Here is a 19,847-nt window from a genome sequence, read left to right on the forward strand (position 1 = left end):
AAAATTCCCTGAAATGGTGCTGTATAAATTAAGCCAAAAATATCTAATTGTTCATTTTGATAAAACCTGAATTTTGCTGTTGTTTTGGAAATGTTCGTATGCAAAACTCCTTTTGTGTTATACCAAGTAAATCTATGATTATAACCCATTGTCAAACATTAACCTACTAATTCTGCTCTCAGTCTTCTATTTTAAAAATTATAGTCAGCTTTGCTTAAATATAAAACAATTATTTTAAAACCTGAATGTTAGAAATTAATTTAGTGTGTATGGTCTATTATGTGTAAGCCATATCCTGTGATCATTTACTTTTACTAGTTCAAACACTAACAATTTTAGACTTAGAAAGCATGGTTTTGATATTCTCCAGGCTTGACATATCTCAGTAGGTGATAAATTTAAAATGTATTATGCCGTTTGGGGGATTTTACTTGAAATTTTTTTTTTCAAATTTTACTTCAAAACAATTTTCAAACATTTGATTCAAGATGGAGAGAAATTCAGTTGTCATACACTGTTTTAAATGTTATCGATTTATCTCCTTGGTAAATTGTTCAACTAGCAAATTTTACCATCTGGTTTATAGTTACCTATGTTACCATCTCACTTTACAAGTGAATTAAATATTCCAACCAAAAGAAGCAAAAAGAAAAAAGTCCAGGCAATCTAACAGCATTTGAAAACTTAGCCCTATAATAATTAGTGCCTCATTATCCTGTCTGTTGGAGAGAAAGACACTTCTCTGGCAGGTTATTTGAGAACTGCAAACTGAACCATTCCATCTTGAAAGAACAGTTCATAATAATACCTGTTCCAGACCTCAGGTTTTAAAACTGTTTCCAATAGAAACGAACAGAGACTCCTGCTGAGATCAAAAAGCTGCTTTGTCTTAGCTGAAACAGTAAACATCTGTGAGGCTGCCTCTGCTGGTGTCTGTTTTAGTTATGTCTTTGTAAAATGCATTACTTAATACAGTCGAGTCCGTAAAAGATTAGTATGTATTTGACTAAACTGTCAAAAATGCAGAGAAAGCAGTGGAACAGTTAACTTAAATCTGGTGGGGTCAGATGGTCCAGAACAAAAATAAATTCCAGTAATTTCAACTTCCCTGCACTGTCAATCTTACAGACAACTACTGCTAAGAGAGGTCCAATAAATGCTATTTGTTCTGTATAAGTGGCAGATATTGCCAATTGATATAAAGCCCACAGCTTTGTTTAGACATGGCAAAAAGAAACTGGACTTATACTAATTGCCGATAGATATCATGGCCAACTTTCCATTCAAGCTGTTCCAAGGGAAATGCTATTCCACACCATTTAATCTTTTGAACATATGACTTTTATTAAAGGACTGTTCAGGGGCAATATATATCATTTACTTTTTGAAACTAAAGTCCCTCCAAGATTGAAATAGCACACCACTTATAGACTTTGAGATCTTTTTCTATGCAGGGCATAATTCTATTACACAAAAGCAGAAATAGAAAATCCTTAGCAACAAACCATAAGTTTTCAGTTCATTGCTGGAACCAAATTGGTGATTTATAGGCACTTAAGATTTGCTTACTTACAGAATTCTTTTGCAAAATTAGACACTGAATTTTAAAATTGATCTACTGAGCAGGAGAGCACTCCAGCAAAAGTCATGCATTTTTTTCCTTTATGGTAATCCTTAAAAGTGCTTTAAAGCCATTGTGCTGTCGTTGAAAGTTTGAGACTTTCTCATTTACACTCACTTTTTATTTCTTAGACATAGATATTGTAGAAAAAGATATTAGAAATATTTCCCTGCTTTCAGCATTTTAGAAATGTAAAACCTAGTAATATACAAAGTGTGGAGTCCAGTGAAAACTCAAAAGACTATAGGTCTGAAAGCCATGTGGGATATTCTTCTTTGTTTTGCCTAATCAATTAAGCCAGGAGAATTTTAAAGTGTTCCTATAATGCCATAGGCCTTTAAGAAGATTCAGGGCCACCCATCTGTGTATATCCCTGTGTAAACATACTAGCTTATCTAAATATTTCAAGACCAAGTAACATTTTGTAAAACATTTGAATAAGCATTAACGTAACCCGAGTTAACCAGCAGGGATATTCTGATTGCATCTACTGCAGATCTACATATGATGGGCTTTTTCTTTTTTTACAATTAAAATAAATGTATAAAAGTCACATCTCTAAATAAAAGTGAATGACAATAAAGAAGAATATTCCTAAAAAATGAGTCCATATATTTTGCCTGTTGGACTACTAAATTTTTCATAGTGGCCATATATCTGTACAGATGTGTGGGTGTTTTGTGAATTTTCAGGGCTCAGTGTGTTCATGGGTGTGCCTATGTAAGTATTCATGTATGTGTATAGACCATAAATAGCAAAGTATGGTGTTTGTGACACAGTCTTATAAGTTACTGGCTCTTGTAGAATCATACGTAAACCTTTATGTCATAAAGTGCTATGCTGTTGACATATCATTTGGGACATATTTAAGTTCAAAAACTGTTTGCTAAACTTGTATGACAAAATAGTTCAATATTCAGATGTACCGATTTATAAAAAAAAGGAAAATGAAATCCAGATAAACAAAAATTGAAATTCAGACAAATCCAATATTGTGTTAACTATTAAATAACACATTAATATTTACATTTTAATGTCTTGGTGTTTGATTCTTAAAATGATTGAGTATTATAAATGATATTTTCCTGTTTTGTGTGTGTATTGATGACTGTAGTGATTGTCAATCAATATTCACTACAAAATAAAACATTGATTTGTAGAGTTGTACGTAGAGGAGTATTATGTTAAACCAAATACTCCAAAGTGTGTTTGATTTAAAGTAAGCTTAATAACAAAGCCAGATAACCTGTAAGGCATTTCTGTATGTTCTTTTAAACCATTATTCTAAATTGTTGACATATTTTGAATATACTTGCTATATGTGTGTATGTATCCACATAAATATATACACACTTGAAAATGCTAATTGATCGAATTTACTGTGTGTACATTTGCTCATTTATGCATATTTTTGTTAGCCTTGCTATCACCTCTAATTGTGCATGTATGTGACAACTGTATTTGATTGAGATATCCCACAGTGGTATAGTGTGAAAATTTGAGATATACTGAATTTAATATACCAATTGCCTGGTAGAGTTGCTCTGCTGTCAGCTGAAAAATATTTGTAATTTTGTGCCTGTAACGCATGTGGAAAACATAGGAAGTCAGAGGACCTTACGGTAATTTTTAAGGGTGCATGATATATGTGTCTTTAAAATGTGGTTCATTTTAGTAAAGATGATGGATAAATTCCAAGATAGTATAAATGATGCATGTAATACATGGGTGTTTGTATTATATATGGCCACAAAAAGTTTTTGAAGCCAGGGTAGTATCAGAAGGTTTATGGGAAAAGAACTATGAAAGTTCATTTTCTTTTGATGTGTGTTTTGAGGAGTTTATATTCATCCACAAGCAAGGAATTGAGTTCATTTTTTTCTAAGGTTTCTTTACTTTGAAATACATTATGAATGTTATAAATTTGGGTAAGCTTTTTATAAAGAGGTGACATACTTTCTGCTTACAATATGAGTTGCTTGGATGTGTATTCTCCTCTTAAAAAAAGAGCATTTGGTTTTAAAAATATTTTGAACAGTGATATATTTTAATCCATCATTTCGGGCCATCAGCAGAGTTTTATAGAGCCAAGAATTAAAGAAATGTTTCATTGAACTACCCAGTTTTGAAAGTTCCATCACTTTGTGCTGTGGTTTCATTGTAAAATGTTGTACCTTGTGTTTCACAACGGACCATGTTATTCCTCTTGAAGTTAACTTTGTGACACTTACCGTCTTAGAATAACTATATAATAAACAGGAAAAACTGCCTATGTTGTTCAGTGAGTTTTTTTCAGAAAACTTGATGAATAGATTTTGGAATTGAAATGACCGAATGGGGTAAAGATGACTTCATCACCATGTAGATAGCATTCTTGTAATTAGATCAACAAGTGATGCTTGAGATACTGCAGAATAGCACTGTGTGACACCCAAAGTCTAAAATATAATAAAAGCAAAGTAAGAAAGTCATGTGATGAGGAATTCTGTTTCAGTAGGTTGCATTAAATTAGTAATATGCCTTCCTCTGAGGCTTGTTTTAAGGGTGAATTTGTTGGACAAATTGGCAACTGGTTGAAAAATAGAAACTAACATACATTTTTGAAACATATTACCTGTGCCCTGGGTTTAAAGGTCTCTTTTTATCAAGGTCATCTAATTTGCAGAAGAAAATTTTACATGTGTACATGTTTATGTGGATGTGTATGTATGCAAGCTATTTATTTTAAAAGCATGGATAAATAAGCAAATTTAATAAATATATTATTGTTAATTAAATAAATAATGATAATACCTGATCAACTTTAGCTTAGAACCAAATTCATAACATAGTTCATTCATATTATAGTATAAATGAGAATAGAAAATTCTTCTGGCCAAGTTAGAAAAAATACTTTACATTAAAACTGTTATAAGCTGGGTGACTCAGGATGCTGAGGCAGGGGATCACAAGTTCAAGGCTAGCCTCAGCGGTTTAGTGAAGACTTAAGAAACCTGGTGAGACCCTGTCTCGAAATAAAAAAGGACTGAGGATTTTGAACCTTAGAATCCATTGGCTCTAACTGGCTGTATTTCTTTTGCCCATGATAAATTTAATCAGTGTCCACAGCAATAATGGTACAGCTGGAAGGAATGTTTCCAGATTTACAAAATTTCCACAGGATATTCAGACTTTCTCCTTATTAGAACCAGAACTTAAAGTAAACATAGCAGGTGCCTGGAAGAACAGTAAGCTTCCTCATTAGAGGTTGGGAATCCCCATTTGAGAGAGCTACTCTATCCAGAGGGAATACATGAGATGACTTCCTGGTCCCCATCCAAACTGTGATCTCCTGAAGAGTAACTCGTCAGCAGACATATCATAGCTACCCAATGGCACAGTTTTTTCAAGACAAATGGTTCAGATTGAGAGTTTATAGATCTTGGCCTGAGTATAGTGATTAGCAAATAGAGACAAAGAAGACCACCCAATACAACAAACAGATGGATCTAATTGTAAATAAATGCATTGATGGGTTTTTTTTAAAAAAATCTTAGCTCCCACTGCTTTTTCCAATATTGTGTTAACTATTAAATAACACATTAATATTTACATTTTAATGTCTTGGTGTTTGATTCTTAAAATGATTGAGTATTATAACTGGTATTTTCCTATTTTGTGTGTGTATTGATGACTGTAGTGATTGTCAATCAATATTCGCTACAAAATAAAACATTTTCATTTTCTCCTCCTCAGTTAACCAAATCTTTATGAAATTTAGCATCTTCATTAATTTTTTAATACTCACTGTTATTACATACATGATTGCCTACATCATAAAGTTTATTTTAGATTGAACATATTATGAAGAATGCAGATAAAAACATTTGGAAAAAAGGCATTTCCTTTGTGCCTTGTTTCAAAAAAGGGGTTCTTATAAATCATTGCAGATTGATTGATGTCATAAAGTTATTTTGTAACCCCTTGGGGACTCAATGAATGTGTGGTTTTTCTGTGTTTCTTAGGATCCTACTGGTCTCAAGCTCTCTACACCAAAATTACTATTTAATGTTGTTCTCTCAGGTCATCTTCAAAGCATCTGTAGACCTAAATCCAAGATTACCAAGAGAGTTATTAGAGTTTGTTAAATATGTATGATTTATGTTTCCTTTATAAAGTTGATCCAGAAACTAATGACAGTGACCAATTGATTTCTAAATTCCTTTTAACTATTTTCCAAATCAACATTAACTATAGGCCAAGAAACAATGTGACATGGAAATAGAACAATTCTCTAGCCAAAACTAAAGCTATCTGGTGAGATCTGTGTACCTCTATTGTAATCAGTTGGATATTTTCCATATCTTGAGGCAGAATGGACCCCAGCTGGGTGACAACATTAATACAAGTGGCAGGAGGAACTCATAACATTTAAAATGAACTGTTTTTTTAAATACATAGTCATCAGATACATCTTGGTAAAATGTGGTTAGAGCTGTTATGTCAGCTTTCTCACTTACTTCAAAAAGTGCGATGTGTTCTCCATCTGTTTTCGCAATCCTGAGCTAACTAGCTACATTTAAGATGTGTTCTTACTTAGGGCCATTCTTTTATGAAGGTGTGCCATAAAAGCATCCAGGTGTCAGCAACCTGCCCAAATGGTTCCCATTAAGCCTGCTTGGAGGTGATGACATTTCAAATGTCACAACGCCTCTCAGAGCTGCTAATTGCATTAAATTCTAAAATAACTGTATGCTTTGTACTCTACACCCAGATGCCATGGAATTAGCAAACTGACTGAGCAAACATAAAATCTTATCAGCATGCACCTTCTAAAATGTTTTTTTTTTCTGCTCAGAAAATCTAAATAGGTTAATCAGTTTCATTTAGAAACAATCAAAACTATAGTTGGGCTTTTCAGTCCCCCCCCACCTTTTTTGGGTACTAGGCATTAAACTCAGGGTCACTCAACCACTGAGCCACATCCCCAGCCCTTTTTTGTATTTTATTTAGAAACAGGGTCTCACTGAGTTGCTTAGCTCTTCGCTAAATTGCTGAGCACTGGCTTTGAACTTATGATCCTCCTGTCTCAGCCTCCTGAGCCACTGGGATTATAGGCGTGCACCACCTTGACAGCACTTTCAGCCTTTATTAGTCATAAGTTATAAAATCTGGCAAATCTCATTAGGTCAATTCTAAAGAATATGAACTTACACATTTTCTGTTAATTATTCTCAAAATCCTTCATTCAGACTTATGGGTAATAATCAAAAGGTTTCAGGAGAGTCTACGTTACTATATTTAGGTGGGTGACAGCCATACTCAAGGGCAGAAATGACTTCAACCAAGAGAGAAAACAAAATGTTAAGTGACAAAATAAAAATCCAAGAATAACAGACTTTGAGAATATGAATGTAATAAAGGGGACATTTTATGTTAATAAATGTGAAGTCTTGGACTTGGTCCAAAACACTAATTTCTCAAATACAGAATAGGGTAAGGAGACATACCTGTGAGCTCAGTGGAGGGTTAAGTAAGACACATGCATCCTCAATAAAACAATGTGATCTTGAAGGGAGTTAATATTGTATTTATGATTAAGAAACTCTGTCCTTCTCTGCTGTGGCTGGTCAGAACACACCTAGAAAGCTGTATTCAGTTTTAAGCATCAGCTTTAAAGAGTGCTGGAGTGTGTCTACAGGAAGGTGAAGGAGTCTTGGAGCTCTGTCACAGTATGAATATCCAGAGAAGCTGGAAATATGCAAATTGAGAGGACAGACCCAGAAGTCCATGGCTGCTCTGAATACCTGCAGCACTGTCTTATGAAAATGGATTGGATTTGTACTGGCTGACTCTAAAGATAAGAGACAGAACAATCAATGGAAAATGAAGAGGGACATGATTTTAATGTAATTTAAAGAACTTCTACTTTGTCTCATATTAATAATGCAGGGTTGCCACTGGGGGTACAAGTTCAGTACTATAATGTTTGGACAAAGGCCATCTGACTACCCAACTGAATTCTCTGTAGTGGAGAATTTGACCTATGGATGGAAGTGGGGTGGAATAGGTAATATTTAAGGTCCATTCCAGTCCCTCAACTTCTTCAAACCCATAAATGGTCATGGTTATCATCTTGGAAAAACATGTAGTATTCACCACCTTCCCTGGAAAAAGAAGAAATAATACCATTAGAAGTTTAATACAGTTATTTTACTCTATTTGATCCCAATAATCAAAACAGGAACTTTCCAGAGTACTCCGGTTATAAGTAAATACATTTTTCTCTGGAAGCTGTCAGTCATCTGCTGCCTTCAGACAGCAGGAAATCTGAAATGACCCAGGGTTCATTTTCAAAAGGACACAACTAAAGTTGAAAATAAGCAATTGTCAACATAAACAAACTTGTGTTAACTCTACTTTTTTTTTCCTAAACAGAAGCTAAAAACATTGAGGGATTTTTTTATTCATGTGGCAGAGAAAACACAGCTGGCATAGTGGCAAGCATTCAGGGCAACCAACATTGGGTGGTACTGTTGAAAGTGAAATTCACTGGGTTCATTGGGTGATAAGGCAGTTTAGTGAACAATACATTTATAAAATGCTACAGTTTAAAAGATGTTTTCATGTACTTTGGGTCAGAGTTGTGTATTGAGTACCTGATGTACTTATTAAAAGAACAAGCTTTTGGAACTGAGTATATAAATCGTGGGCATATTTGCTAGGAAACACACTACTGGTCTGTTAGTTTGGGGTGCTTGTTGAAAGAATATGTCTTTGTATTCTAAAATTTAAAACACTGCATGACAAGGCAGCACCTGCCACCCCAACCCACAATGTGTCTACATAATTAAACACCATTTGTGATGCCGCTGGGAGAAATTCAAGGAGCAGAGAGCCCAGAAGAGAAGGCCTCCATGCTAGACATTTCATGAGTGTTTTTGTGATCTGCAGTGACACCGGGAGATAAAGGATCTCACTGTTCTGGAAAACACATACCTTCCCATCAAATGTGGTCATGTTAATGTTTATTTTCCCCAGTAATCAACATACTAAATGTGCCTTGTCTCAACCTCCTGTCCCAGTAATATAAATTCAAGGTTTTCAGAAACAGACATTCATGGAAGTCAGCAGAGCATGGCGTAGAAGCTTGTATGTTTACAGTCCCTCCGACAAAATGGGTTATGAATCCACAGTGAGTGTCACACTAAAACAAACTGTTTTGAGGCTAGGATCTGAATTCTCTTTCTAGCCTAATATATGCCAGATTGGTGCTACCGTTCACCCAGGGAAGCTAGATGAGAGAAGATGGTTAAAAAAGAAACCAGTTCAAGTCATCAGGCTTATTGATGGGGGATTTTGATGATACTGGAAAATAAGGGGCATAGCACACAAATTTTATGATACTTAGGGATGTATATGAGTCGTGACAAAAATTCTAGAATATTCTATAGGGAAACAGAGGCATGGCACTGTTATTATTAAATTTCATCCCAATCATGTCAACTGTCAGTGTTGATGAACTCATTCCATGGGATTGCGCATCTTTCTCACACTCGGGAGAATATTTTGTGGTGCTTGATTCAGATGGCCCCTCAATGATTTAGGTAGCATTTTACCAACTATATCAATCTCTTCTATGAAAACTAAAATTGTTTAATTTACTCTGCAAGAGACATTTGGGTATAATGGACTATATAAACCCTCTCTTAACCCTTTACTTTGTGTACAATTAAGGCTGGATGGAAGGGGGAGGAGGTTGAAGGGAAGCAGGTAAGCAGAGGAAAAGTAGGTCAAGTTTGCTTCTTGTCCCCTCTTCAAATCAATTCAACTACAGATGCTCTTTCCCTTCTCTCTGCTCCACAGACAGCCGGCACCATGAGCCAAAGCCGCCCCCTCACCGCCTCCTGCTCCCATCAGGCCAATCAAGTGGATAAACCCAGGGAAACAGAAGGAAGATCTTTTAGGACGAGCTGTATTCACTATTTAGAAATAGCATGGCAATGTGAAAGAAATAGAGGCAGAGATGGAAACATTCATTGTTAAAGCACTGCCCCCTAGCCAATCATAATATTCAATACCTGGTTTTATTTTGTCTTGAGCTTTCTAATATAATTGTTACCCTGTTTGCTTTCAGGGGCCTTGAGTCAAAACCCATCAAAACTACAAGGGAATCACCAGGCCTAGGTTTTTATTCTTGTTTTTAACCTCAGACATAGTATGTACATTAAACAAACTGATCACCTATTTAAGGCTTGTGTCTTTATCTCAAAGTGGAATTAACAAACCCACTCTTTTGCCTTTCTCCTAAAGTCACAGTAGCCTGAAATCTTTATTATTTTATTTTATTTTAGGATATTTCATTTAAAAACTGAAGAGAATTTTTTTCTATTATAAGAATAGAAAAGAAAGTGGATAAGATCAGAATGGTATTATATTTAGTCCCATTTGCCAACAGACTGTGTAAGACTGAGGTGAGATGCTTAAAATCTGCCAAACCCAAACTGTGAGCTAAAGGATGATAATTTTGAGAAAAAAGAAAGAAGTCTTGGACCATCCAGGTTTACAATGATGAGTCTGATTAGTCAACACAACCGACTATTGGTTAATAGGTGGGGGGAGGGAGGTGTGGTCCTGTGTTCCAAATGTGAAGACCAAACCTCCCTGAGCATAGGTGAAGCAAGCTCCTGAGATTCCGGGCTGGGTGTAGCACATGGAGATCGGTCCCTCTGACCCAGTGTTTTTATGTTCTGTTTTGTTCCCTTGCAGAGCTCTCAGCATGGTGGCTCTTCTACTTCACTGGCATCCACCAAAGTCTGCAGCTCAATGGATGAGAACGATGGCCCTGGGGAAGGTGATGAGCTTGGGACTTGGTATCTGAGGAGAAGGTCCAGCTTTTATAGGGGCAGAGGAATGGGTTGGCAGAATTAACTCTGAAAAACTGTTAACAGCTCAAGCAGAAGGAAAAGGACCAACCCAAGCAGTTCGCGAGGGTCAATGATAAGGGGCTGGGATTGAACCAGCTCCCACAAGGGATTGGGATGTACTCCTTAGAATGGGAAGAGTTGGCCTCAGCTGGACCCATTTCCCTTTCTCTGAGAGTAGGTATTTCCTAGGAAGGCAGCTGTTGTCTGCTTGGGAAATAACAGAGGGTAACTGCTGCCCTTGTGTTCCCAAACTCTGTTCTCTTTTCATACACTGGAGGCTATTGGCTCTCTTGACTATTACAGCCACAGATGCGCTCTCATGGACGTGAACTCAATGTATGAAACCATGGTTTTACAAAAAGAATTAGTGATGATTGCAAACAACACTTTTTATCCGTTAAGCAAATTCAGTTTTTAGATTTTCAATGTGAGGTCGTCGAGTGACCTGGATCCCAGAATCAACTTTTTCACTAACTCACTGGATGGTTTGGGGCAAGCCTCTTCAACTGTCCATAATATAGTTCTTCTTCTGTAAAATGGAATGGTAAAATACATACCTATTTCCTCCCTTGTGGTTGTTATCAGCTCAAATTGACTAGGGAAAAGTGTTTAGAAAAAAGCGTTCTGATCAAGCCACTCTTAAAAAATCAGCTCCTCTTACTTGGTATTTCCTCAAATGCCCTGTGGGGGAGGCACTTTTATTGTGACAAGAGAGTGAGACTCTGGGGTTTACATCATTTCCTTATAGACTGACAATATAATTCATAATTCAAATCTGGTTTTAGCTTCCTGGTGAAATATATCTGAGAAGATCTAAGTACTTAGAGATTCTAGTTTTAAAATGAGATATTCCCACTTTAGTATTTCTCAGTCTTTAATATACACATTTTATTGTGAATCTCTAAGAGGGAGATATATCATTCAACTGCTTAAGAATGATCTAATCATATTATCATTTACTTCAGGCACATGTAGGTGTGAGAAACTAAGGGCTTTGGAAATGAAGACTTATGACAATAATATTTTTATAATATTTCATAAAAAGTAAAATAAAATCACCGCTTTCTCTAACAAAAGCAAAGTCAGCATATGCTCTTAAAATGTATTATATCTTGTTAACTAAAAGCCCCATTTTTATTTCTTATTAGTTTTGTTTTGAGTGGAAGTAAAATGGCAATTTTTTATATTTAAATGAAACTTAAAGACATTGTTCTCTTAAATACTCAAGCCTTTTCATCAGTCTTCCTTCCCAAGAGACAACAATATATATTTTTACTTGAACTCTAAATCATCATTGCAATTTAATTTCTAGGTTTCATTATGTTGAGAATCTTTCTAAAGTATTTTTCATAAAGCTTGCTTTATTTCACACACACACACACACACACACACACACAAACACATACCGAATTATTTCCTGGCTACCATGCAAAATCAGACTTTTTGGCTATACCATGTCTGTAGCTCAGCCACCTAGAAGTCTCTTTTTTTCTGATGTGTTTTATTTGCCTAATGAAATGAAATGATCTTTGAGTAAGCCTTTGGCTGAGCCTTCTTGGCCAAAAGCCTAAAAAGTACCTTTTATCAATAATCAGGGGGAAAAAAATCCCAAGCCCTGTGCTTTGAATGGGTGCCCTGTGGATGCTCCCATGGGAAGGGAGGGTCAAAGTATCTCTTTCTATTTCCTGTCTTCAGGGCAAACCTGTTGCATCAGCCAAGGATGATCACTTTTATTACCAAAGTACTATAACAGCTTCAAGGCTGTCACTTGGGAGATTTTTTTTTTTTTTTTGGTAAATTCAGGTGCTTTGCAGTGAATTTAAAACATCCTCAGCCATCTCCTTTCATTCCTATGGAAGAGACAAAAAAAAAAAAATCCCTAGACTGACTCCTTCACAGGCAAAATCATGGCTTCTTTCCCAGATAGGATAAGGGAGAGGGCATTGGCTCCAGCCCTCACTTTATTCTGGAGATCATCTAGATGGCTTCTAGTAGCTTCACCAGTAAAGATAGGAAGAGGCTTATGAATATCCACAGCAATAGCAGCAGTGATTACAAATGTCCTACATTTAGATGATTTCCAAAAATTCCACCCACTCTAAAGCCCAGAGTGGTACCAGCATAAAGGTCCTAAAGTAGGCTTTCAGTGATTTGTCATTCCCCAACAATAACCAAATGTGATATGCAAAAATTACTAGAAAGCTCCCTCGCCACCTAAGGTTTGCAATTCATTTTTAGAAGAAATATTTAGTCTCACTTAAGGTCAAAGGAGGAGCACATTTAGAAAACCTGCTAGGCTTCCATCCCTTTTTGCATTCAAGATGCCTGGGGGAAAGCTAGGATTTATAACTTTAAAGCATGTAAATTTTAGAGCCCAGCTATAAAAGGCTTTTTACACCCCTAACATGTTAAAGGTTATCCAGTATATTTATGTGACCTAAGCATGGCTTATTTAGTTTTATGGCCTTGGATATTTAAAGCATTATTAGGCATTTGTAAAATATTTCAAAATGCATTTTCAGGGGGAAAATGCGTTGTGTTAGTGGCACTAACATAATTGAAAGTACAAAACTGTTCTGTTCACAGACATAATAGATAGGGCAATTTCAACTCAACATCTGCTATGCAGGTTGCTAGCAAGAACATTTGTTTAAAACCTGCTCGTTGATACTGGGGAAGGGTGGCAATCAATGCTTAGTTCATAAGGAATTTTACGGAGATCTCCATTTCAGGATGTAGTAAAACCAAGTGTCCAAACAGGAGGCATTTTTCCTGCTGGTACCATGTCAAGCAGTCAGTCCAGAGACCCTTCAGAACTGCATTTTTCTCTGTGCCATATGGAGCAATGTTATTTCTCCATGCTCAGCAGATATTGAGTAAATGCTATTGATCAAACTGGCATGAAGTTAAAAAAAAAAAAAAAAACGAAACTTCCTCAGAATCCTCACTGCAAGTACTTACATGGGTGGAGGTGAACCCCATACGTTTCCTTTTAGTTTATCATTTGTCTTAGTGAAAACTGTTGAGTATAGACAACATCTATGAAGGAGGGGGGCAGTTGCCTCACGTACAGAAAATGACATATTGAGTCTGAATCGTTCCACTCTAATTAGATGATACTTCTAAATGTCCCCTTTGTGCAACATCTGTGTCCCCTTTTCTACCAATAAAAACGTATTAATGATTCTTTCAGAAGTGTTGGAGGAAGGCTTCCAGATTCCAGCCACAATAACAGAACGATATAAAGTCGGAAGGACAATAGGAGATGGAAATTTTGCCGTTGTCAAGGAATGTGTAGAAAGGTGAGAAGAATATCACTTGTGTAAAACTTGAAAGGAAACATTTGGCATTATTTTCCCAGGTTGTATCTCTATCTATAGTCTGTGACCCATATGGAATAAGTTAATGTCTCGACCCCAGATGCAAAAAAAAAAAAAAAATTAAAGAGAAACTATTTAACAATGAACTTGAAAAATGTAGTGATTTCTGGGGGTGATCTGTGAATTAACTATGAATTAAGGACTTTGATTTTTTTTTTTAATGTACTGGGTGAAACTTTGCCAGGTCTTTCAGGTAAGTTTCTACTTTGTTAAAATATATATATATTGAATAGTTTTTCCCAATACTTTTTGAGGCATTTTTCATAGAAGTCAAAATATTGCTATATGCAGTTTAAATCTCTAATGGGTACTATCATAAAATTGCACATAACAATAACCTTGAAAAGCTTTAAATGCCTGTGTTGGTGCCAAGAAAAATGGTGCTTAATATACTAAAATATATTAAAATGGATAATCCAGGTACTCTGGGCCAAGGGGAAGGGTTTAAAGTGAAGGATTTATCCCTGAATTCTTAATGACATACTCAAGGACAGTAGCTAGTAGCTATTAGATGGGAAAGTAACAACTAATAAAATTACAGAACAAGGTGCCCTCAAACCCTCAGCTCAGTATCAAATTTGGATTTCTGTTCTTGGGCACATGCTTGTTTTAGAGATCCAGGTTATCCTGCAGCTTCTTCTCAGAGCTATGTAGGCAGAGTATTGAGAAGTCAAGGGGCACCTGCCTCATTCCTTGAAGGAGTGTGTCCTCTAAGTTTCTGGGGGCTTAGTCTGGGATGCACATGACTCTCTTGCCCTTCTCTGCTCCCAATGAGACAGGACTCTCTTGCCAGTCAGTTCCTCACCACCACAAGATAATCACACTCCTCTGTGTTATACCTCAGACCAGAGAAAGCATTTATTCCTGAAGAGCCAGAGCTGGTTCTTCTCCAAGGGTTTTAATTTAGAAGCACAGGTCCATACCACATTAGAGACAGAAGTCTACATAAGGCCTCACATCCTGAGGGTTCTACTTTGGCCGATATCCACTTACATGCTATGTGCTCCCTCTTCCCCTTGACACTTCCTGGAGGATGCTTCCCCAACCAAGATAGCAGAGCCTTCATTAAGCTACCCTCATGCAGTTGCTCTCAAATTTTGCTCCACTCCAACATGTCAGCTGGACTAGAACATTTGCAACAGAGACAGTCACCCACGGTAGCAGTCACTCTCCATGAGGGAAGAGCAGGGGTGATCAGTAGATTGAAAATCCCTTTAATGGATTCTGCCACATCACTTTTTCCCCATTTCCCCTTATCACAGAGCTTGGCCATTCGTTGCCTTACTGTCAGATATAGAAAATATCACCTAGTTGTGAGCCGGGAGCCTCTGTCAGATATAGAAAATATCACCTAGTTGTGAGCCAGGAGCCTCTATCTAGCTTATGACATCTCATGTAATCATCATAATGATCCCACAATACCAGTATTGTTGTGCCCATTTTTATAGAAGAAAAACTGGAGGAGTTAAATGTCTAAGGTCACTTAGCTAATAATACTTAATAGCTCAATAGTTAAGAAGGCTCTACTCCCAAACCCACACTTTTAGCTTCAACTCCACTGCTTCTGATGAATTCCCCACAGGACACATAACTGAGCCAAAATTACATGCATTGCATTTAGCCCTGTGCAAATAAGATAGAGAATGAACTCAGGAAAACTAAGCCTAAGGTGACGGGTGGAGGTGTGTGGACATGTTTATATCATTTTATATTTCATTGATACTTTCACTGATAGTAAATCCAGCCCTTTTAACATGATTTTTGCTACAGCAGAAAATCCCATTTCTAGCAGATTGCCGTGGCCTTTCACCGTGGGGTATCTGGTTGTTTGCCCGTGCTTGTCATCTGTTGTCTGACATGGCAGCAATGTGCCGTTTTTCTCCTAGCTAGTCCATGGATTGGGATGACATCTTATCCTACAGTTCCTGTCTTCCCACACTGGAGAATTCTCATTTCTCTTTCCAGAATTAATTTGTTTCATTCTAACTTGGATTGTATTCATTTTGCACGAGTTCACATCTTGGGCCTCACTGTATGAAACTTCAGAGCCTAAATACCAGATTGCTCCAAAAGTGTTAGTATTCAGCTCCTGCTGAACAAGGACATATGGCATGTGCCCTCTCTCCCCAGAGGTATCATGAAAGATTCTTTTAATATTTTCCAGAGGTCCAAGAAAATTAAAGCAAGCTAAGAATGTTGTGAATGGCACACATTGCTTGCGGGTGTGTTCTGCCATATTTCTAGGGATGAATATGTATTAATAAGGGCAAGTATGTTCTTCCACTGTTAATAATATGCTGTCACAGGCATGATTTTTCTACAACAATGGACACAATAACGGGGTCACATTGGTCTTTTCTTCTGTGGTCCTGTGACCGTGAATCCTTTGGTAATGCTCTGCTGCTAGGTCCAGTGAAATTTCTGCTTATGCCCCAGGAATAATTTTCCAAGTGGCCTCAGGGGCTCCTCAGACATGACAAAGGAAGTTAGTGGACTGGGAGTTCAGCTGGGAGAAACATGCTCTATTTTGAAGCTGCTTTGTGGGGCATTTTGAGTCCATTGAGTCCATTAAGTCCCAGCAAAAGTACTCATAGAAGTCAGACCATGAATAAAGGACTTGCTAGGAAATGCCCTTCATTTCTAATTGTCCTGGCCTTGTGTGGACTAATTACCATGCATGTCAAGAGAAAGAGTAATGCAGTCTTGAGCATAGATGGTGTCCCAGGTGGCTCTCTGCCCACCTCCACTGCTTGCATTTTTAGTTGACTTTAATATACATATATCTACATGTGTGTGTGTGTGTGTGTGTGTGTTTAGTTGTAGGCGGATACAATACCTTTACTTTTTTAATGTGGTGCTGAAGATTGAACCCAGTGCCTCATGCATGCTCAAGGCAAGTGCTCTACCACTGAGCCACAACCCTAGCCCTTTAGTGTTTTTTTTAATGAGCTGCATTAAAATCCTTGGTGTTGATGCTTCCAGCTCTCCCTGCTCCATCCATAAGCCTAAAGAATTGCACAATAAAACTGATAGTTCTAGAGATGAACATTAGCTGGCTGTAACCCACCGGAACAAGCACCCACTTAGAAAAACTACAGAATTTTGAAGAACTACAAGAACTGTGCACCCAGAGTCAGGAGGCATGTCCTTCAGAACGGGGACTGGGAGGACAAGTCAGGTGAAGATGCTTAGACATCTCTGGACCAGCTGTTTATTTTTCTTCCTTCTTTCCTGCCTGAGTATGCTCTGGCACCTGATAACCGTGAGGCTCTTGGTCAACTTTGAAAATGAAAATTCTCTTCCAGAGATGGGATGCTTGGTTCTCTGCTACTGGTAGTTACCTCCTTGCAGAGGAGATGGAGCTCTATGAGGACAAACTTGGTGAACAATTTGCTGACCCATCCTGTTGGGGGTGGGATGGTATCTTCTAATCACTCTAGTAACTGCCACCACCTTCTGGAGTTTCCACAAATCAACCAACAAGTGCAGAGCTCTTGGGAGTTCAGGACCTGCTGGGCATTTCTGGGCTACAAAGAGACAAAGCACAGCCTGTGTCCTTGGAAACTTAGACATGTGCAAAGTATTGCTGCGAAATTAAATAAATGCTATGGTAGAGGAGCGCTTGGAAAGCTGTGTTTTCTTTGACACATAAGCTTTTCAACATTTTTCAAAACACAGCGAATAACAAGGAAAACCGCATTAGTCTAGAGTACCGAATGATAGCCAATTCCTTTTTGACAAATATTCTGCTACCCTCCCTAGGTGAGGAGGAAATGGGAGGAAGAATTGCTATGCTGAACAAGACGACTTTTTTCCAACTGTTTGGAGCATGCACATAAAAAGCTAGCTTCCGTTCAAAATTTGGAAATTTGCAAAATTCGGGAATTTCCTTCCAGTAGTGCAGGTTCTAACCATGGGTCACTCTTACTGGGAAGATGACCTTACTAACTGACAAGGAGAAAGACAAAAATTTCTGCTGCTACTGCCTTTGTTGTGGCAGAGGGGGTTCTGTGAGGTGAAAAGAATAGAATTTCAGGAACAAACAAGCAAATGTCCTATATTGTCACCAGCAAGCCAGGTAGTTAGTGTTCTTTTCCATCCATCCAATGGTAGACACCTTAGGACAAGGAGCAAATCTCTCATCTCTGAATCCCCTGTAGATCCATGCTAGTTGCTGAACGATTGCACAGGCTCAGCAGTCCTCAGAGGTCAGGGTCTGAAGGGAAGCAAAGACGTTATTTAAGGTTTTCTTTCTTGCCAAGTGCTTTCACTTAAAGGGAGCACTTATGTTTCTGTTCTTATGGTTTACAGTAAGTCCTAACACCTGTTTTAAGGCTCATTTTGCAGACAAGCTACTTTCCTATAAACATGTACTTCTGGGAACTAAGGATTTTATTATATGACTTTGTAGTTCTATCCTCAAGGAATCAAGAGAGAAAAGTTGCAATATTAATCTTGGTGGTCCTCCATGGGACTCATTTTCTGATATAAAATTTGGGTAAATTGAACAGAATGTTTAAGCCTATTACAAAAGGTATTGGTAGGAAAGCCACAGGTCCTTTTTCCTTGTAAGCCCTGGGGCCACCTAGCTCGTAGTCTCTCTCGTTTTCCCTGAAGATGTAGGCTCAGGACAGAGACTGCTGGCTTAGTCTCCTGAGAGCCAATCCACCCACCTGCTCACTGGGGATACTGCTCCCTGCCTATATGGCTATAAAGGAAAATTCAGCCTTCCCAGATCCCACACCAGCCCTTGGCCCAGAGTACTTTAACATTTAAAGGAAACGAGGATCAAATGGCAAACATGGCAATTACAAAGCTAAGTCACACACACACACACACACACACACACACACACACACACATACTTCTTACCAGCTTTTCCTTTTTAGCCCTGCAAAACTCCATCCTTGCTGTTTGGCCCTGCCTGGGATTGCTGGTGGAGATGGAAGCAGAGTATCCAAGTCTAGATTCCTCTGTTATCAAATGAAACTTGTTAAACCAGAGAGGAAATTGCTCATGGATTCTAATCTTGGGTTTACTCTATCATTAATTTATGTGTATATGTGTGTGTGTGTGTGTGTGTGTGTGTGTGTGTGTGATCATGAAAATCAGAATCCAGAAACCTTTAGGCTTCTAGTTTTCCTCTTAAGAAACTCTCAAACTCCTTAGAAGTCTCATAAAAAGAGGCTGCTGAAAAGGATCCTGTGGTCTTATAAGACCTAGGTCTTCCACAGTATGAGGAAGCCCTGGATAGCTGAATAATTTCACTTACACATTTCTGTTTGCTAGCACACTTATAATTTCTAATGTTAGCTATTGTGTTTTACCTCTTTCTGAAGTTCTTCTCCACATTCACCCCACGACTTTGCTGACGGTCTGAGGTCTATGGAGGAAATGTCCAGTATCCAGGGCCCTGTACTTAGCTGAGGCCTGGTTCATATCTTCCTCTATCATGGCCTCTCTGCTCAGCCATGGCAGATTCATTGTTGAAAAATCCACATGGCAATGTGGGAGAGACATCCTTGACCTTCTAAATCCAATCCTTGTGGAATTAAGGCAGGGTGTATTCCCCCTGAACACCCACATCTCTGCAGGAGGACCACCCTCAAGCAAAGGGTTTTACTCCCTCCCATCTGAACCCCAAAGCCCTCTAGTGGAGAGAAGGGGCCTCAAAGTAATTATTCTGGTTTTATTCACTAGATACAATCATCACAATTTAATATCTATTGAGTGTTTTCTGCAAGCTAGCACTATTCAGGGGCCTGCTAATGTAGTAGGAGAAGCATTTTTGGAGGTAATAGACATGAATAGTTTCTAAAATGCCCTTGAAAACCATTTTTAACACCTGGCCTCTTGAATTTGTCTGTAGGAAAAAAAATCACTTTCTTGCTCTAAGCACGTAACTAGGAAATCACACTTAATTCACTATACCAAAGATTG

General features: G+C 37.8%; 1 protein-coding gene across 1 annotated transcript in view; it reads left to right on the forward strand.

Moving 5' to 3' along the window:
• Nucleotides 1–19,847, forward strand: part of Dclk1 (doublecortin like kinase 1) — a 320,710-nt gene that overhangs the window by 250,933 nt on the left and 49,930 nt on the right. The window contains exons 7-8 of the mRNA XM_034636480.2: nt 10,370–10,454; nt 13,721–13,829. Coding sequence (XP_034492371.1) covers nt 10,370–10,454; nt 13,721–13,829 — 194 coding nt within the window. The remainder of the gene's footprint in view (nt 1–10,369; nt 10,455–13,720; nt 13,830–19,847) is intronic.

This window comes from Marmota flaviventris, chromosome 4, assembly GCF_047511675.1.
Source record: "Marmota flaviventris isolate mMarFla1 chromosome 4, mMarFla1.hap1, whole genome shotgun sequence".
NCBI lineage: Eukaryota > Metazoa > Chordata > Mammalia > Rodentia > Sciuridae > Marmota > Marmota flaviventris.